The 18,580-nt window shown below is 39.9% G+C and overlaps 3 protein-coding genes across 3 annotated transcripts; 1 reads left to right on the top strand and 2 right to left on the bottom strand.

Moving 5' to 3' along the window:
- Window positions 1-3,803: 3,803 nt before the first annotated feature.
- Window positions 3,804-8,035, bottom strand: scamp5a (secretory carrier membrane protein 5a). The gene is made up of 6 exons (XM_070907820.1): window positions 7,979-8,035; window positions 7,667-7,786; window positions 6,441-6,597; window positions 6,245-6,346; window positions 5,128-5,245; window positions 3,804-3,992 (listed from the first exon to the last, which is right to left on the bottom strand). The coding sequence occupies exons 1-6, from the start codon at window positions 7,983-7,985 to the stop codon at window positions 3,804-3,806; spliced, it is 693 nt and encodes a 230-aa protein (XP_070763921.1). The 5' UTR covers window positions 7,986-8,035.
- A 2,134-nt stretch (window positions 8,036-10,169) lies between these two features.
- parp16 (poly (ADP-ribose) polymerase family, member 16) lies at window positions 10,170-14,888 on the top strand. Its single transcript, XM_070907802.1, has 7 exons — window positions 10,170-10,186; window positions 11,087-11,283; window positions 12,073-12,210; window positions 12,301-12,507; window positions 12,645-12,816; window positions 12,930-13,074; window positions 13,872-14,888. The coding sequence occupies exons 2-7, from the start codon at window positions 11,095-11,097 to the stop codon at window positions 14,005-14,007; spliced, it is 987 nt and encodes a 328-aa protein (XP_070763903.1). The 5' UTR covers window positions 10,170-10,186; window positions 11,087-11,094; the 3' UTR covers window positions 14,008-14,888.
- Window positions 14,889-17,029: 2,141 nt separating this feature from the next.
- LOC139286030 (cysteine-rich motor neuron 1 protein) lies at window positions 17,030-18,574 on the bottom strand. Its single transcript, XM_070906686.1, has 4 exons — window positions 18,247-18,574; window positions 17,474-17,561; window positions 17,189-17,384; window positions 17,030-17,089 (listed from the first exon to the last, which is right to left on the bottom strand). Exons 1-4 carry the CDS (start codon window positions 18,572-18,574, stop codon window positions 17,030-17,032), a joined length of 672 nt encoding a protein of 223 aa, XP_070762787.1.
- Between the last annotated feature and the right edge of the window lie 6 nt (window positions 18,575-18,580).

Below are 18,580 nucleotides of genomic sequence, written 5' to 3'. Positions count from 1 at the left end.
AGAGCCACAATGAAAATATGGGGAAGTGCTGAACGCTTAATAATATTTTAGCATGAAAGTTGGTGAATAGGAACTAGTTGCAGCTTAATTTTATTCATCACTTCATAAGATGTATGACACGATGGATGACGAAGCAAAAAACTTAATTGCCACAACAATGTAGATGAATTCTGTTACATTTACATCCTGCATTCAAAATCTTAAGTAAAACTTTGTGTATCAGCAAATTGTACATAATGTAATAAAAGTATGCATTATGATGAATGGTTCTTTTCCTTTCCAAAGATTCATGTGTGAGCAGCATTTGTGTTATAGATGGTCAACCCTTATTCCTATAAAGACAGTTCTAACAAGAAGGAATAGAGCAGGTTGTGGCAGCGCCTCAGAACTGTGCTTAAGTACAGAGCTTTTACTTCATTACATCTCACCACTGACAACAGTGAGGAGCATCAGCCCAAACCAGTCCTGAATCTGTTGAAGCAGAATTAGGAATACTTCACCAAATGTCCCCATTTTAGCGCTATGTCTGTCTCCAGCTCATGTAAAATAATTGAACTGGACACACAAAACCTCCTGCTGGGCTGATACATCAGAGGAAGAGTCTTAACTACAACATGCACAAATTTTATCACCTCTTATTTTCAAAAACGCAGATCATTCTGTCCTCACAATATTCAAGTGTTAAGAGTAGGAGTCACTGGTCAGAGTAGCTCACAAATTAATCATTAGAATTTGGTTGATGAAGCTTTTTAGGATAGACGGGTGAACAGGCTAGCTGTGTGTCGCTGTTCATGAAGACTGAGTATCTCCAAAATGTCAATTTCATGAAATAATAAATAAAATATAATCATGCTTTCTAATTTAAAAATAACATAATATTAAGATTCATGGTCGGAGGAATTCGGACTGGCGTGTGCATGCAAACTCATCAAATAACGAAACAGGATGCAACAAGAACTGTTTAATATCTATAAGGGTAAGACCAAATAATACAAAAGTAATACACAAAAATGTATTCCTCAATAACTTCACTCATGGAGACACAGCCTCCTCGAACACTTCACTCGCCTAGTTAGAGCATGTTTCTACTGAATGTGTTTATCCATGGCAAATATTTACCTCACTTCAAGTAATTATATATTTATATCTAGTTATGATATAGTACATGATAATACATATCAAACAACATACAGTACATGTGGGAACACGGGGGGGAGTTCATGGCAAATGGCTTTCAGAAGCTTTGATACAGCGACATAAAATGCAGAGTGTTAGCCGTCCAGTGCACCACAGTTCCTGCTACACGATAAACTATACAGCTGGAATTTCCATACTCACATTAACTGTGCTGTATGTACATATGGCGAAAAGTTTGGACGGATCCAAAATTCACCAGAGACCTTGATGACGCACGTTCATCTTTGTGCATACTTTACACTTAATTCATGGAACCGATCAGCTAAACTTTGTGCATTTGCTAAAGGATGAGCATGTGAATGGTACGATTTACAGGGTTATACTTCATAACTACTGTATGTGCATCTGCTGGTGAGAATGTTATGCAATTGTTAAATTTTACTAGTGGTGTCCAGCTTGAAAACAGGCCCATTTTTCAATTCATAACAGATTTATGTTATGTTTCATGACTATTCTTGTCTATTTTGGAAGCCTGCACATCAGGACCCCACTTGATCCTAATAATTCTACTGTTTAATATATTTATGTTAGTATTGCTCCACTGTGATTCACTGTGAACTTGAGTTTGCTCTGATGTCTACAGGTAACCTAGCGCAAACATTACTTAAGAAATAATTATAATTTAAAAAAAAACTCAAAATCTGTTACCCACAGCCATGGAAAGACACAACAAACATGTGCTTCAACCTCATCCATACATCATCCAAAACCGACAAAAACAAACACAGGGTGGTACAAAAAAAAACAACAACTGAAAAGCAAAACAACAAACAGCCTATTGAATACCACATCATCACAATCAGACAAGACGACTCACAGGTTTTTGAAATAACGAGCATTCAGATACGTATCTTCACATCTGTTTGGAGTCTAATACTGTGTTACTGTAATAACCATCTACTGAATCTTGAAGAAGTTTTTCAACGAAGACTTGAGTGACACGAGGCAAAGATCTTTTCACTGAAATCAACATGACACTGTCAGGCCTCACGAGGGCTACACACAAATACTCTCTCTTTCACCTCATAAAGAAATAAATGGCTTGAGTTTTCTTTTATATAAATATCATATTACACCTACTCATGGAATAACACCAATAGCCACGAAATGACACACTAAGGCCTGAAATCCAGAGCTTCAGAAACAAGTAAGTCATTTAAGCATTTACATGTAGGGGGGGTATGTGGGAGAATTTGCCAAAGGGGGGAAACATCCATCACTTCATACAATGCTATCACCACCTACAACAATGATTATTAATATTTACTGTTTGTCCAAACTGCAAGTGTTTTGGTTTTCTTTCACTTTTAACCTGTACAACGTTGACTTGGAATGTTTTATCCAATGAACTGCAATCCTAAATACTGCATGTGCTTCAGTTTAATATGTAATAATAATTCATTTCACTGAAATCAACCCGCTAAACACAGAACCAGTGTGTAATGACGAAGCCAAACACAACGAACGGTTGAATAATGGAGATTAAAAGGAGACAAAAGCCAGATACGTTGACACTCAAAGGGCTTTACAGGTAGAATTTAAAACCAGCTGTCACACCTTTCCTGAGAATGTGAAACAAATGTTGAATTAAAACTGAAGCAGAGCAACTTCATCAGTAAATAAAACAATCAGGTCACCAAAACATGAACTGTAAAAGGTTTTAAGGGATTTAAAAATTCTGATTTGTCCTCTAATTTTTACTACGTTAGAAACAAACCATTTGATTTTGATTAGATTTTTCAATGTTTTGAAATACTGATTCTCTTGTTGAGATTGTTGTTGTCTTTTTCAACAAAAAAGTACCAAAGTTTACATACAGAGTAAGAAAAAGACGTAGAATTTTTTGGCCAATATTAAAAGGATATTATGCTCCCAAATAAATTAGGTTTAATTATACCCTAAACGTAAAGGAGTAGTTTGACATTGTTTGCTTTCTTGTTGGAAATAGATGATTTCACGGCAGGAAAGCACATAAGCATATTTCCCAAAATTGTCAAACCATTCACTTACGTTTTTGGGACACTTTGTGTGTAACTGTGTGACTTGTCAGCCGAGAAGCAAACAACTGCAGTACATCAACGGAGGGCAAACATTTGGTGACCTTCAAGGCTAATGAAAGTAAACACTGTTAACAATGTAGCTACTACAGTACATTAAAAAACACATTAAAGGTCATTAAAAGATGATTTTAAAGTGTCACACTGGCAGAGGCAGAGAAGTCACTCTGTGCTGACCACAGGTGAACCTACCTGAATAAACCGATGAAGCTCAGGGTATTGGTTTTAGCTATATTATGTGTCTCTGCTGGAAAGCAACACACACATTGACCAGCTAAAATTGAGCAGCAAAGAGATTTAAAAAAAAAACAACAAACAACAGCTCTTTAATAACTGGCTGTTGATTTAAATGTGAACCGACTTAAATGATTAACTCCCACGTGTGTCAGAATTCAATAAACCTCCACCAAAAACATGACTTTTCTCTACATTGTTCTGTTTGAATTCAGCTTGTACAGTGTTATAATGAAGGGCACCTAATTCTGAATTGTGTTCTTAATTGATCCCTTTTTATCTCTCCCACACGGCAGCCTGGCCCCCTCCTCTGTCCTACATCGGGTCGTCGTAGTTGTAGGTGGGGGCCGCTGAGTACTGGTTCTGCTGCACGGCTCCCTGCGCGGCTCCCATGGCCGCCTGCTGAGCCGCCTGCTGGACGTGAGGGTTCTTCCAGGCCCCGGTGGCCCACTCCTCTTGGGCCTTACCCAGGCTGCCCCCACTGCCACGGTAGAAGTTATGGACCTGCAAAGTAATTCAAGATTAGCAAGTAATTAGCATTGTTACTGTGAATTAAAGAATTAAAGTCGAACTGAAATGAAAATATTTTTTTGCAAAGAAGAATAAACATTTTTGTTGGTGGCATGATTTTTTTGTGATGTGATTGATGCAGCATCTGTGTGGGCAGCCACTAAAAATAGTCCATTATATCACTTCAACTCCAACAGCCATATTGGCATGCATTGTTAACCATTGCTTAGTCCCATCTGTGATTTGAGCTCTCTAAACTTAGCTTGGTGATGCCATACATTATGCCTTGTTCATGTCATGGGAAAGATGGGAAAGATTCCCACGCTGAAGACTTCTGAGCATTCACATCATCAAGACGAGTTGGTCGTGTGAGTCTTTGGCTGATGTGAGGCCTCCATATTGGTTTGGTTTTCAGGCACCTCTGCATTATTAAGTGCCAAGTCAGATATATCAGAGCTTTCTGGAAAATCAGACTTACTAGCTACTAGCTGTAAGTTTTAACAGTCAGTTGGACCCATGAAAGAGAGGTAACGCTAACGCTAGCTAGATCCCCTCCTTTGTACAATGTGGTACAAGACGTGTGTGTGGGAGCTGCCAGTGACTCAGCAGGTGTTAAAATAACAAGAACAAAAAGTAAGTTAGCACTGATGCTCTTCTCATGGGAATCATTAGCAAGCTAGGTTAATTAGCTTTTACTTTCTGAGTTGAAGCTAGGTAGCCTAGTTTGCTGGCTTCCACTTTTCGAGTGAAATACACTTAACAGCACGATGCCTCTATAGCCACTGCTATGTGGACTTGTTGAAAGGAGGGGATAAATGTTTTGCATCAGGGTACGTAGGCTACAAGGTTACGACGTACTCCAGTCAGTAGCACGCGGCTCCTAGCAACACCGAACCTAAAATTTCAGTCGACCTCTTATCCTCTTCTGAAAAATGGAAAATAATGCAAAATAGTAGTGTAATAGTATGATAATACTATTGGTATCATTATAGTTTATATTTCCTTACACAAAAAGACTTTAAAGAGCCTTTTTTAACAAATTAAAACACACAAAAGGCTCATTTCTGCTTCTGGAGAAGAAGCTAAAACATGTCAGAGTTACTGGAAGAAGTAGAAATGTAAAGGTCACCTTCGTAAGGGCGATGAATGAGAGTACAGCCACTGCAGTAAACATGATGGTGGGAATCAGCATGACCACAGCTGAGCCAATGTTGGTGCTGAAGAAGGTGATGGTAGCCAGCCAGCCACTGATGGGAACAACAAAAGATTTAGTAACATCTCACACGTATAAGACAATGCGTCATGGTCATTATCCAGCAGCCCCATATTCACACATTCAAATTGTTTGAAAATATGTGTAATCATTAGTTTAAGGCAGAAGTTTTCCAACTGTGCGGCGTGCTTGCTGGTGCAATTAAGGTGCTTTAAAACCCCTCGGGCTCAATTACTGCACTTTGTGTCAAACAATCTAACTCCTCCACAGAGTCTGAACACTCAGATATGATAGAGAGATTCAGTGTGACTTACACCTCCAGAGGATTATCTCCAAATAACTCAGTATCAAAGTAATGTGATAGTTGTCTGTACATCCATGGGTACATTGCAGATAGAAACTGCTAATAGATAATTTGGCAAACTTTTAATGGTGCCAGTTTGCCAAAATGTGAACAAATACAGGCTTTGAGGGCGCACAGTTATCTCAGTATTGTCTTCAGGGGGGCCACAGTGTCAGACTTTGAAAACCCCTAGTTTAAGGTATTAAGGGACACTATTTGAGGGCTTTTCTAAAGGTAAAAGTCTGATAACTGTATATATTTATGTAGAGGTATGTAGAGGTTTTGTCTACATCCTATGTGAACCAGACTGACCTGGCAGACATCAGTAACCCTGTAGACTAACCTATTCTCACCTTTGCTGTGTGTAAATTGTAAAAGAAAACCTTCTGTTCTGTGCTGGATATGGTACAGTACACCGAGGTGAAGATAGATTATCAATATTTGTGATTCAAACACGTCATTTTCGGTACACATGGGTGACAAATTAAAGGAAAAAACACAAGGGGCCACTGGAGAACTGCTTTTATCCCTCCAATAGAGTTCCAGAGACTTGAAGAATCAATGCCGAGGAGCACTGACGCTCTTATGGTGGCTTGCTAAACAACTTTATGTTCATTTGTCACCCATCTGTATTTACGCTTCATATTAAACATTAGATATCTTTGATAGTAAACCGTTCAAAATCCTTACCACACTCCCCAACCTGGAATGCCTACAGTCTGGATAATACTGATCACCACCTGGGCCATGAAGACGAAGAAGAAAGCCATAAAGTTGAAAGAGCTGTCGGTCCTGCATGGAGAGGATAATAAGCGTCAGAAATGATGTAGCTTTCACTTTCTGCAGGTACAAATGTTGAGTATGTTTAGGAGGGGAACCAGCTCACTTGAAGGCCTTGTAGATGGGCCTGAACCAGCACACATAGGAGCAGGGGGTGAAGAGGATGAGCCACAGGAAGGCCATGCCGAAGTTGGTCGCTCCGCCACCTCCACACATCCACGCCAGACAGCCAATCAGATTAACAGCCAGTGTGGCACTATTCACTGTCAACATCACAGAGAAGCAGCAAGGATGACCAAAACATGATAGACTGAAGACAAAAACCTCTGTGGCAAATATCCCACAGGCTGCATTACTCATAATTCAGCTGGATTGAATCACTATGAATCACAGCACCAAATTTTCAGTTCTATATTAAAGCTACTTTAATGTAGACTGGAGCTACAGTTTATCCAACACACACAGCACTCAGTTTCTACTCTAAGTACCAAACATGAAGTGTGAACTAATCTACTCTGTCACCAGACTTACATTCTTGTTTTCAAATGGCAGAACCTACATGTGATAATGAAAAAGATACTCTGATGCTCATGTGAATGTTACAATTTGACACATTACTATTATGTACTATTATCATTGAGGGCTGCAACTAATGATTCTTCTCTTAATTGATTAATCTGCCAATTCTTTTCTTAATGAGCAGATGAGTCGTTTGGTCAATGTGTTGAGAAAAAATAGTGAAAAAAAGCTCATCACAGTTTCCCAGAGTCCGAGACGTCCTCAAATATTTTGTTTTGTCTAACCAGCAGACCAAAAGTCAAAGATATTCAATCTTCAATGATATGCAACAAAGAAAAGAAGAAAATCCTCCATTTTGCTTGAAAAATACCTGAAACAATTAATTGATAATCATTTTCGGCAGATCAACTTGATCAAAATCAATCCGATTTTAGATTTGTGAAGATTTTGTTACTCAAAACACAGAGCAAAATGCAAATTGTGTCAAACAAACTTAGACCCAATGTTTCAAATTTTTCATAAAAATGCACCAGAAAACGGAAAAACTATAAACTGGCTCTGTGCCAGACAGTGAAACCAGTCAATCTGGTCTCACAGCTACACTGGAGTCTCTATGATGTTTGACTTTCATAATATTTTGGGTAAAACAAAGTGACACAGCATGAAAAAACAGAGGTGGGGGACAAGTTAGCAGCTTACACCATGGTGCAAGCAACACACACACGCTGAGACTTGAGTTGTAGTAAAAGACATAATAATACTGTGGTGGAAGCCAACAGTCAACACACAAACGTTTACTGCGGACACACTCACAGATCCATAGGTAGTAGAGCCTCTTGCACATGGTGCGACGCTGGTCTGGGATCTCATTGAAGTCTTGGTAAAAGCATGGCTTGAGGGGGATGAATCGAGGCAGAGGAGGGAAGTTGTTTTCTAGGACACAAAGACACAGTTCAACGCAGCTGCCCACACACCCAATTCATAACGAAATCAAGTCAAGACAGCTGCATGCAGAACTACAATTTAGCCTTTATGAATGGTTTGATTTTGTATTTACAGCCAGCTTTGTGTATAGTCTCTAAAATCACATACATGCTGTGTAGTAGAAAAGAAAGGAAAGCTTACCTGCCATGATGACCGTTCAGTGTTTTCCTCCACTTGCAAAACAGGCACAGACTTCAATCTCAGCTGCCTTGAAAACCAAAACTGCAGAGAAAGAAACAGAGCTGTTTTATGAAGTGCAACATCACTCTCTCACACTGCTCTCCTTGAAGGCAACAGGCCACAATCCTCCATAGGCCTTCCTGTGGATGCATGTACACACTTCATTGGAATAAAAGACGTTAACCCCCCATATGGTTTGATAAGAGGTGACACCCAGCCCTTCCAGTGTATCCACCCATATCGGTGCATCATTGTCAGAGATAAACATGTTTTCTTGACCACATATTTCAGCTGTGTAATGCGCGCAGTGGGAAAGAGTGTGGCCTTGTCGCGATTCCTAAAATATATTCATAACCTATGGGCGCTATGTAAGCGTGTTACAGGCCTGTACAGAGTTTACAGATTGGACTAGATATAGTAGAGCTGTTTATTTAGCTCTTTAACCTGCCAATAGGCTATAATCAACCACCTTCCACATTATTTGACTGTGTCTGTAAACCACATTTCAATGCATGATGGTGGTGGATGTGGAGTACAGCTGTGAAGGGCACAAGATAAAGCAATCTCTGCCACAGACCGATCCGGGTTGATTTTATGCATCATGATCCTAAAACTGTCTTATAAATGTATTTCTTTCGGCGGATGGCAGTGATGCTGCAGCAGGGCACAGTGCATCGTGATCACAGGCGATGGAGAAGCGTCCTTCAGCCTGTGCGACACGGTGCATCGGTGCTTCTCCGAGCAGGTCAAGCCCAAAACTCCTCACGATAAACCAGCCAGGCTACAGATGTCGAGGTTTTACGGAAGCCAGAATCCGGTTTATTTTAATACATTAATTTCCCTCCTGCCCTAGATGGAGCGCAATGAATGAAAATGCCGCGATTAAAACGCCTTACCTCCCGTTTAGTCCGAGAATGTCGCTAGAATCCCTCCGTTCGTTTAAATAGCATCCTATGGATTAAAAGGCATTAAAACATATTGGAGGAAACAGTCGGATCTGGCGCTGTTCACAGAAATATGTTACGTTATTCCTCAAATGATGGGTTTGGGAGTAAGGGGTGGTCACGTGACGTAAGGTCTTTTCTTTACGCACATGCCCCCACTTTCCTCCTCTTCCTCCTCCCCCGCTGGTTTTACCCGCCCGGGCAGGACCAGGGCCGGGACAACAAAAAAAAGCGTGATTTGTTGCTGTCCTGAACCGACCAATCAGAAAGCTGAAATATTCCAACAAGCCCCGCCCCTCCCTGATGCTGTCCACAGTGCTGAAAATCAGAGGAGGCCTTACACCATATGATCTGATTGGCTGCCTGATAGCATATTAAATATACTACTATACAAATATCACAGCAAAAAAAATAAAAAGATGTATGACAGTCTAAGAATATCACAGCCCAGATGACAATTTTAAGGCAAGGCAAGTTTATTTGTGTAGCACATTTCATACACAAAGTTTTGGATTAAAAAAACAAAACAGAAAATACAGCAGAAATCATTGAAACACAAGCTAAAAGGATAAAAACAGAATTTATAAAAATGTAAGAGCAAGGTGGATAATGATTAGTGCTCAGTTCAAAAAGCAGTGAATAACATGAAAGTTTTAAATTATTAGTATTGTTATTGATAACAACTTTTGGGTGGCCAGATTGTGGGAACATCTCTCTCATTGGACTTGATGGCTTATTAGAAAGTGAAATTTGTGAGCATTTACTAATTTCCTGACTACCAAACACAACCTGGCAACCCAGAAGTTGCTCTTATTAATTGCGTGTATCTGATCTATAAAGTATTAGTAAATATCAATCTAATCTGTGCTGTTTTGTTTCTGCTGTAAAACTTAAATGGCCCTCTGGACATCATTCAAGTGTGATAAATGCGGCTTTCACTGTTCCTCGTGAATGTAAATACTTTGGTACTTCTAGTACATAATAGAGTGACGATGAAAAATGCATTGACGTTTTTGCCAAAGATAGTTGTGTGCTCTGCCTCTGTATTAATTTACTGACCCGGCTTTTGGGTATATACATTTCGGTCATGCGCGAAAATGTGGATAAGAAGAAGAGGAAAATGTTAATGATCCTAATTCCGTTATTTTTACAGAACTTGAACGCAGCAGTTCATCTAGCTAACGTTAGCTCTTCCTGCAGTGCTATGAGTTGAGCGAGACTAAAGGTAACGGCAAATAATGATATAAAACTAGTGTCTGTCAAGTGAAATATGTCTATGCGCCGCAGGGATTTTTCCTGATACATCCAGGATACCACAGTAGTCCGACAAGGATGTATTGGTCACCAGTAACGTTATTCGGCGATAGATATATTAGCAGCCCTTCACTTGTTGTAGCTCAGCTAATATTAGCTAACGTAGCTCTCTCGTACCCTCAGCTAATATTAGCTAACGTAGCTCTCTCGTACCCTCAGCTAATATTAGCTAACGTAGCTCTCTCGTACCCTCCTATGCTAGTTAAGAGGAACAACATTATGCTGCTAGCTAACCTAACACAGAAACTAAACAGTGACGTGAGTTATTTCCAGCAAAGTTGTCACATTAAAAGGCAGTACATGAGACTTTTGTCAGTGTCAGTTTTTGTTTTGATGTTGACTATAAAAGTTACACTATTGATAACAGTAACGTAGATTAGTGCCTAACCTGGCAGTAGCTTAAGTGTGTAACTGTTTGCTAAATTAGTAACGTTAGATGAGCTAGTCTAAGCCAGTTCCCTGACCTTAGGTGTAATGTAAAATGTCAAACAATGTCCTCCCTTCCAAGGAAGAGTAGATGAGAAGGGAGAAGACTTCATGCTGCCAAAATAGACATCCCACTCCTTCTCAAATTTTGGGCAATGATTAATATTTTTAATTCCAAAGACCAAGCGATGGATCAATTAACTGAGCAAATTATCAGCAGATTAATTAATAATGAAAACAGAAACATTTTCTGATGGGTGTACACAGTTTGGCACCACACATAGCATTTCTGTTAGCTGTCATAGGACTTGTTATGAGGTGTTTGCTGTGCTGTTAACGTTTGGCTTTGCTCACTTGTGTGCTGTCTTATCGCCTCTGTCTGCAGTGCTGGGAATGCAGCCACCGCTCCCACCTGAGGCGGTCAGAGAGCTGGTGTGCTCCTGTCTGCACAGAGACCCAGTCGCAGCAGACCTCCGCTGCAGCCTGTTTGTTGCTGCTGCACAGAACTACAAGAGGGACTCTTTGCTCAGACCTTTCCCTCCCAGATACATAAGCAGTGACAATAAGAACTTTGAGGAGCTGGTAATATACATAGAGACAGCCAAAAGCTTTTGAACACCCTCTATTGTAGCATTTATGCTTACATGTTAAGCACGTTTTTACTTTTGTTTAGAAAGAATGCAGTTCCACTCAGTAAGCATGGTGGTGGCATGATACACACACACTTGGTGGCAGTAATGTGCTGGTAGAGGTAGCAGTGTGTCAGTAAAAAAGGCGAAGAACAAGACTGCAAAACAATGATGCAGATCCAAAACATTAACATGACTTTGCAAATAGTTTAAAAGGTTTCAAATGTATAAACAGTACATTTTGGTGAGAAACATTAAAAGTACATTAAACAAAACTGGTTAGGAATCATATTAAGATTTAAAATCTTTGCAGTTTAGAACATACTTAAAACCAAAGATGTTTTTGGTGACTCATCAGTGTCAGACTCATCAGAAGTAATGAAAGACTGAATCTGCAGAATTTGAGGGTATTTGAAATGAGCATGTCTCTAACCTTTGATCAAAAATGCCACAACTAAAGGTGTTCAGAACATTTTGATTGCTAGTGAACATATACTGTATATTAGTGATTCATTTCTTGGTATCTGTGCGAGTGGTCATAAGACAGAATCACTTACATGGCCAAATGCAGTACAGAAATGTGTGGTGACCTTGATGCAGTGGCATAGATGCAGAGGTGATAAACACAGCCTCACACACAGTGAAAAAGAAGTATGTAGTATACATAGTGTACATACTATGGACAGGAGTGACTTTTCCTGTTGTGGCAATATGATCAAAAGAAGTTTGTTTTCCTCTCTAGTTGGCAGATGTGAACTCTTTGCCTGGTGTGAGAGAGTTGGTGAGACTACGACCCCGAGAGGGAAATCATCATCTGGCTCTCACACACTGGATCCTCTCCTCTAAGAGCTTTGCTGTGAAGACACTACAGAAAGATGAGGTACATCACTACAAGTATAAATACATAAACCACAGCGTCTTTTACTACTTACTTTTTTTGTTTACTGTGTGTTTCTTTGCTCTCTACCAGTATGCCAAACTTTGTAACCTGACAGAAAATGAAGGGGTTTCTGCACCTGTGCCGGATTTCCTGTTTGAGCTGGACTACTGCGACCAGATGAACGCCAGGTTTGAAAAGACGAGGGCAGGCAGAGACGTCTTCTATGCATTCCATGGGAGCCGCCTGGAGAACTTTCACTCTATCATTCACAACGGGCTGCACTGTCACCTCAACAAGGTTAGTTGTTAGTTATGTAATGTGATATATAAGACTTCATAGTGTTGTAGAGATTACTAAAGGATGAAGAGTAGAGTTTGAGATGAAGTCTGCCTGACACAAAAACTCCATCGGGTTTGTTTATTCGTTGTGTGCAGAACTCTGTGTTTGGAGAGGGGACCTACCTCACCAGTGACCTCAGCATGGCGGTCCTCTACAGTCCCCACAGCAGCGGCTGGCGAGAAAGTCTCCTGGGTCCACTGCTCAGCTGCGTTGCCTTGTGTGAAGTCATTGATCACCCAGACGTTAAGTGCCAGGTGAAGAAAAAAGGTGTGTGAACCGTGTGACATACTGGACGCACAGAATAACGCAAATTTCAAGTCCTGCGACACTGATGTTTAAATCGCTTCATATTAAAACCAGCCACTCATTTCCCTTTTCAGATTCTGAAATCATTGACCGTCAGCGCTCAAGAGCAAAGAACAGCGAAGGAGGCGAAGTACCGCAGAAGTACTTTGTAGTCACCAACAATCAGCTTTTGAGGGTCAAGTACCTGCTTGTTTACTCTCAGAGGAGGCACCTGTCCAGGTAGGAATCTCCTGGGTCAAAAGTATTTATTTACACACAAAATGTTTGTTTATGTGCTGTGACAACGTCCATGACACCTTTTCATATATACAAACCTCACTGGAGACGTGACAGGATGCCATTTTTTATGAACTGTACCTTGAAAAACATGCTCGTGCTGCCCACCAATACTAAAAGACTTAAAAGGCACCCAGTGACACAATGTGGGAAGGTTGTGAGAAATTTTATGCCAATGTCCTCTAAGCGTACAGGAGTGGTAGCCTTCTGACAACCAGTCAACAAACAAAACATAGGAAAGCTTATCGTAGTAGTATTGTAGTCGTATCGTAGTATCGTGGTCAGTGGTGACAGTGATATTTCCCTATGATATCATTTAAGAGAGCTACCGGGAATTGAATAAGAAAAAAGATGCATGAAAACACATCGTTCAGGAAATTAACTGCTTTGTCATGTGCCAGTATATTGGCAAGATGGAGAAATAACTGCCCAGTTGCAACTGAGTGTGTAAAGTACATAAAATGACAGGAATCAAAATGTCTGCCATATTTGTTGCTTTGCCTCTCTACAAATGAACAAATCTCAAAAAGGAATATAGAAGAGAAATAATTTCTCAGAAGCAAACCGAAATAGATGAATAAGTTAAATAACACAATATAATTATATAATTCTATAAGTCTGAAAGTCTTATTATATTTTATCTATACAAAACCCATCTTGTTTTTTCTGGGGGAATGAGATGAGTAAATTTAGGTGGTATTGGTTAACAAAAAGGTAATTTTTGTGCTTTTCTTCTTCAGACATTCCCGCAGCACCTCCTGGCTCCTCAGACACCATTTTGCCATCATGATGAGTCTCTATATTCTGCTGCTCATATTCATCGGTGCCTTTAACTCCTCCACCTTCGTTTCCTTTTGGAACAGACTGTTCAGGTGACAAGACAACGGGACAGACGGCCTGGATGTTTATTATCCACAGTGCCTTCCTGATCAGAGACTGACTGGAGGTCCGAGCAAAAATAAAGTTTTATGCACCTTTTTATACAATTTTCTCTCTACAATCATTCTTCTCTTCATTTATTCAAATAACCATAATTACTGTTATTGCAAAATAACATATCTCTTCAAATAGCAGCTATTGGGATCCTATTATGTATTAATTTAGTTTAAATTACCAATAAGACCATTCTGCATTTTAAAAATGTTATGCAATGTTTCATCTGTAATTTGTTTAGTAAACATCCTGTTTTGTAGATAAGCTCTGCTCTGTGTGGTTTTAAGTCTTACTAAGCAAAGGTTTCAAAGAAAACAAGTAGACGTTGACAAATCATTTTGTTTAGATAACACAGCGTGGAGTCGAGCATTGGGATGTCTTTTGTGTTCTGTTAGGTCTGAAAGGACTTCTAGCACATTAACTGATTGTATTGACTTGTTAGTGTCTGTGACGCCTGATTGGCCATCTGTTGAGCAGGCACTAATGACAATGTTCCCATTTAAATGCTTACTTTTTCATGGTATGACTTTGCATCACTCAGCTTTTAGGAAATGAATGTGTAGGGACGTTTTATAACTCATGATTTACTTTAAGGTATTGATTATAATGGTCAATGAAGGAAACAATATATGTGGCTGTTTTTGTTGTGCTGAAATACTGTATTTATTATTTAAATCACAGTAAGGCCACTGATAACCTCATTCATAATCATTTCGGACATGCTTTTATATCCTTATAGCAGTAAAGGAAGAAAGCTGTATATCCTCTCTACAGGGTCTTTGAATTTGTTACAATCTTTGACACTAATAAAATTGTACTTTTGATATTTGATTCAGATTGTTTCAAGGCTTTGAGTGAGGTTAGTTTGTTCTAAAGTTGACCTACAAATCTTAAAAAGTGTAGTGGTTGGCTTTAAGTGATTGTCAGGCTTGTTTAAGATCCTTACACATTATTCAGACATGCTGAGAATAATCATGTCAAAATCTCTACAGCTGCCTCCCAAACATCAGAATCTACTTGAAGGTCACTCCTTCATAATAATCTCTTGTACTTTTCTATTGTTCCTGTGTTTTGCATCGTATTCAAACTTTAACATGGGTTTCCTCTGACAGGGGCACATTTATTACAGCTGGCACGCAGACAGTCCTTTGTTATCCATTGTTTTTATCAGTAAAAAAAAAAAAAAGTGAGATGGCTATATGGGATTGATAACAGAGGCGGCCCGCTTTGGTGACGGATCCTGTCGTTCTAATAGACACCCGATATGCTGATGTGTTAGAGAAGCACAAGAAATGTACAAAAGGAAGAGAGATTGTATAGTTTTTTGTGGTTTGTCATACAACTTTGTAAGAGGATGAATGATTAACTGACATGATGGAGGTCTATATTTACACATTGTTGTAATTTCACATACAGGAAAGTTTGTGAAGGTTTAGCATTAGATATTATATATATTTTCTGGGAGGTCGATTATAGCCAGATTTTGAAACAATTGGAGCACATTGTATTGATGATTTCATAAATTTAAAATAGTGACAGCACAGGCACTGTTTCTTATTTGCTCATGTTTCCGCCGGCTCCTATTTGTCTCTAAGGGAGCTGCACAGTCCTCTCTCCTGTCTGATTAAACATCGGATATTATTTAGATACCACACTACTTTAGTGATGCAACTGACTGACAAGTTTAAAGAAGATGAAAGAAAATGCAGGCCTTTGCTTTGGTATAACAACCATTTCCTTCTTGCGAAATCCTTCAGATAAACTGCTGCTCCTCTTCAGAAACGGCTCACATTCGAAGGACACAGAACAAACTGTCCATTGTTGGTCCACACTTTATTCCCTTTCTGTACAAGCTTCATTATTGCTGCCTCATAAACCGTCTGTTATTCAATAACCATCAGCTGTCAGGGGGGCAGCGATGGCTGAGGGGAGTCAAGGCGCTTCACTTCTCCTGTGAACCAGAAAAACTCCCAAAATGGGAACAAGTCAAGCAGAAGAGACACGCTACTGGACTGATATGAGCTTTCATTTACTACATTGTTGTTCTCGTAGTGTTCCTCTTCATTTCCCTGCCTCCAGGTTTTCCTCTTAAAATCTTGTTTCTACATATTCTAGGTGTTCCAGGTGAGCTAAATGCTAACACATCCATGCAAACGTGCTCACACAGGATGTTAACATGCTGATGTTTCGCAGGTATAATGTTTACCTTATTCACCATTTTAGTTTAGTGTGTTAGCATACAAACACAAAGTACAGCTGAGGATGATGGGAATGTCATTAGCTTTGAATGTCTGCACTAAATTTCATGGTAATCCATCCAAGTTGTTGAGATATTTCAGTCTGGACTAAAAGTGATCAACTGATTGACCAGTATTGCCATCTCTGGAGCTGCTAGCATGGCTAAAAACTGTATCTGTGACTGTAACACTGCAGGTCATGTGCAGAGCATCATGTTCATTAATTACCATCATCTGTTCACTGCTGTTTGTGGGGCATTGTGGGATTATTTGAATCCTAATACATAGAGGGCAATAATTTTCAATACAGAATTCAAACATCTCTAGTGAAGAATAACAAATCATTTCAAGTGTTTTTATTGTTTACCCACAGGTAAACATAAGATACACAAAACATACAATAAACTATGTGAAAATAAATGCTAAAACCCACCACACAAGCTCACTGATAACAATGTACATCAAGCGACAGCATCTTATAAAACCTGGAATAGATCCGGCTGTTTGCTGCCAACCCGATCATCAATGGTTAAACATTGTTCCCACCAAATGAATAAAATCAAACAAAGCACAGTTTGACATGGAATTTTATTTCTCACAGTTTAAAATACATACAATTGTTACACAGGTTTGGTTTACATTGCATACAAGAGTTTATAGATAGCTGCCTTTTTGCATTTTGCTACATGAGCTAGTTTCCTCTGGGTTCCCTCTCTTCACAAAAAAGATTACTTCGATGTGTTTGGACAGGCCGGGACCAAACACAGAAAATGCCCCTCCGGATTTCTCTATAGAGAAAAAAAGAAAGACACTCGTTGGATTCATGTGTGAAGTGTTTTGAAGGAGTACAGTATAATGAAGCCTTCCGGCGCTTTTCTCCCACCTACCTGTAGGTTGGTGTGGCACACAGGACTGTGAGTCGCTGTCAGGTGATTGTGCACACACTTCCCAAAGTGGTGTAGACAGGAAGAATCAGAGGGGGTGCAGGTCTGAGGGCAGGACGGGGGCGTCAGCAGCAGACAGCTTGAACAGGAGGTGTGTTGGCAGGAGCCCTGGCACGCTGTCTTCTCCAGAGACACAAACCTACAGGGCAGGAAATTCAGATTTCTGTTAGAAATGCAGCACAAGAGGATATTAAGGGAAAAAAACATCTTTTTATTTCTTTCAGTCACCTGGCGGAGCAGATTTCAGAGGGGTTGGCCTGACAGTACTCCTTGGTGCACTCTGGGTGACAGCTCTCTGATTCCAAGGATTCAATCACTGCACAAGACATAAAACGTATCAAATTTAATGTTTACATATTTTCCCAAGTAGCAACAACGCATGAACATCTCTAATCTCGCACTACGCCTGATACCGTATCAATAACGGTGACAACTCTTTTCACCATGAGGAGATAAGAGGTGTAATTATGGCTTAACTGTTAGCAGAAACCTTTGAATCAAAGGAAGCCTTGAGCACATTTATTCTACTTTATACTTCTACTCCACCACATTTCAGGGGTAAACCTTGAACTGTGTACATTCATTTCACGGCTATAATTATTAGCTACTTTACAGATAAACTTTCACAAAACATGCGATCAGTTTTCAAAATATGATGCATTGCTATAACAACCAAACTGTGTATATAATAGTCAAAAGTAGATCCTTCTCGATCAGCTACAACTTCAAAATGCAGCTTATATTTGAATGAATCTGTACTAATAATACAATAAAAGATATAAATATAACACCGACAGGAGCAATTCTACTGCATGATGGGTACTTATTTTTAATACTTTAAGTGCATTTTACTTGTAATGGAGTATTAGTATGTTGTTTTTGACATTTCTTTAAAATTGGTGATTAATGTGTCAAGGAATTTGGCTCACTGTGGCCTATTATACTAATCAATGATAAAAGGTCATCCAGGGAACATTACCTGCTATAAATTATAATCTCACCTGCTTCACAGACCCCTCTGCGCTCTGCATCTGGTTTGTCAGCAGCTGCGTCCTGGTAAACGCACACCAGCCCCTCATCACACTTGCCCAGGTAGTCCCACATCCCTCCACAGGCCTCCCCCTCTGCTTTAGCACAGACTGGGCAGCAGCCGCACACACCTGTCGTGACGCCGCCTTTACACTGGAGCTTCAGCGCCCGCCGGGAGGAGCAGTGTATCTGCTCGCAGGGAGGGCAGTGAAGAGCCTGAAGCTGCTGAGCTGCTCCAGAGGCCACTTCCTCTGACCCCAACGCCCCCAACAAGGCACTCAGAAAGAAGAGCATCCACATCCTTGA

This window comes from Enoplosus armatus, chromosome 6 (assembly GCF_043641665.1).
Source record: "Enoplosus armatus isolate fEnoArm2 chromosome 6, fEnoArm2.hap1, whole genome shotgun sequence".
NCBI classification, from domain to species: domain Eukaryota; kingdom Metazoa; phylum Chordata; class Actinopteri; order Centrarchiformes; family Enoplosidae; genus Enoplosus; species Enoplosus armatus.
This window is presented reverse-complemented; position numbering and strand designations above follow the sequence as displayed.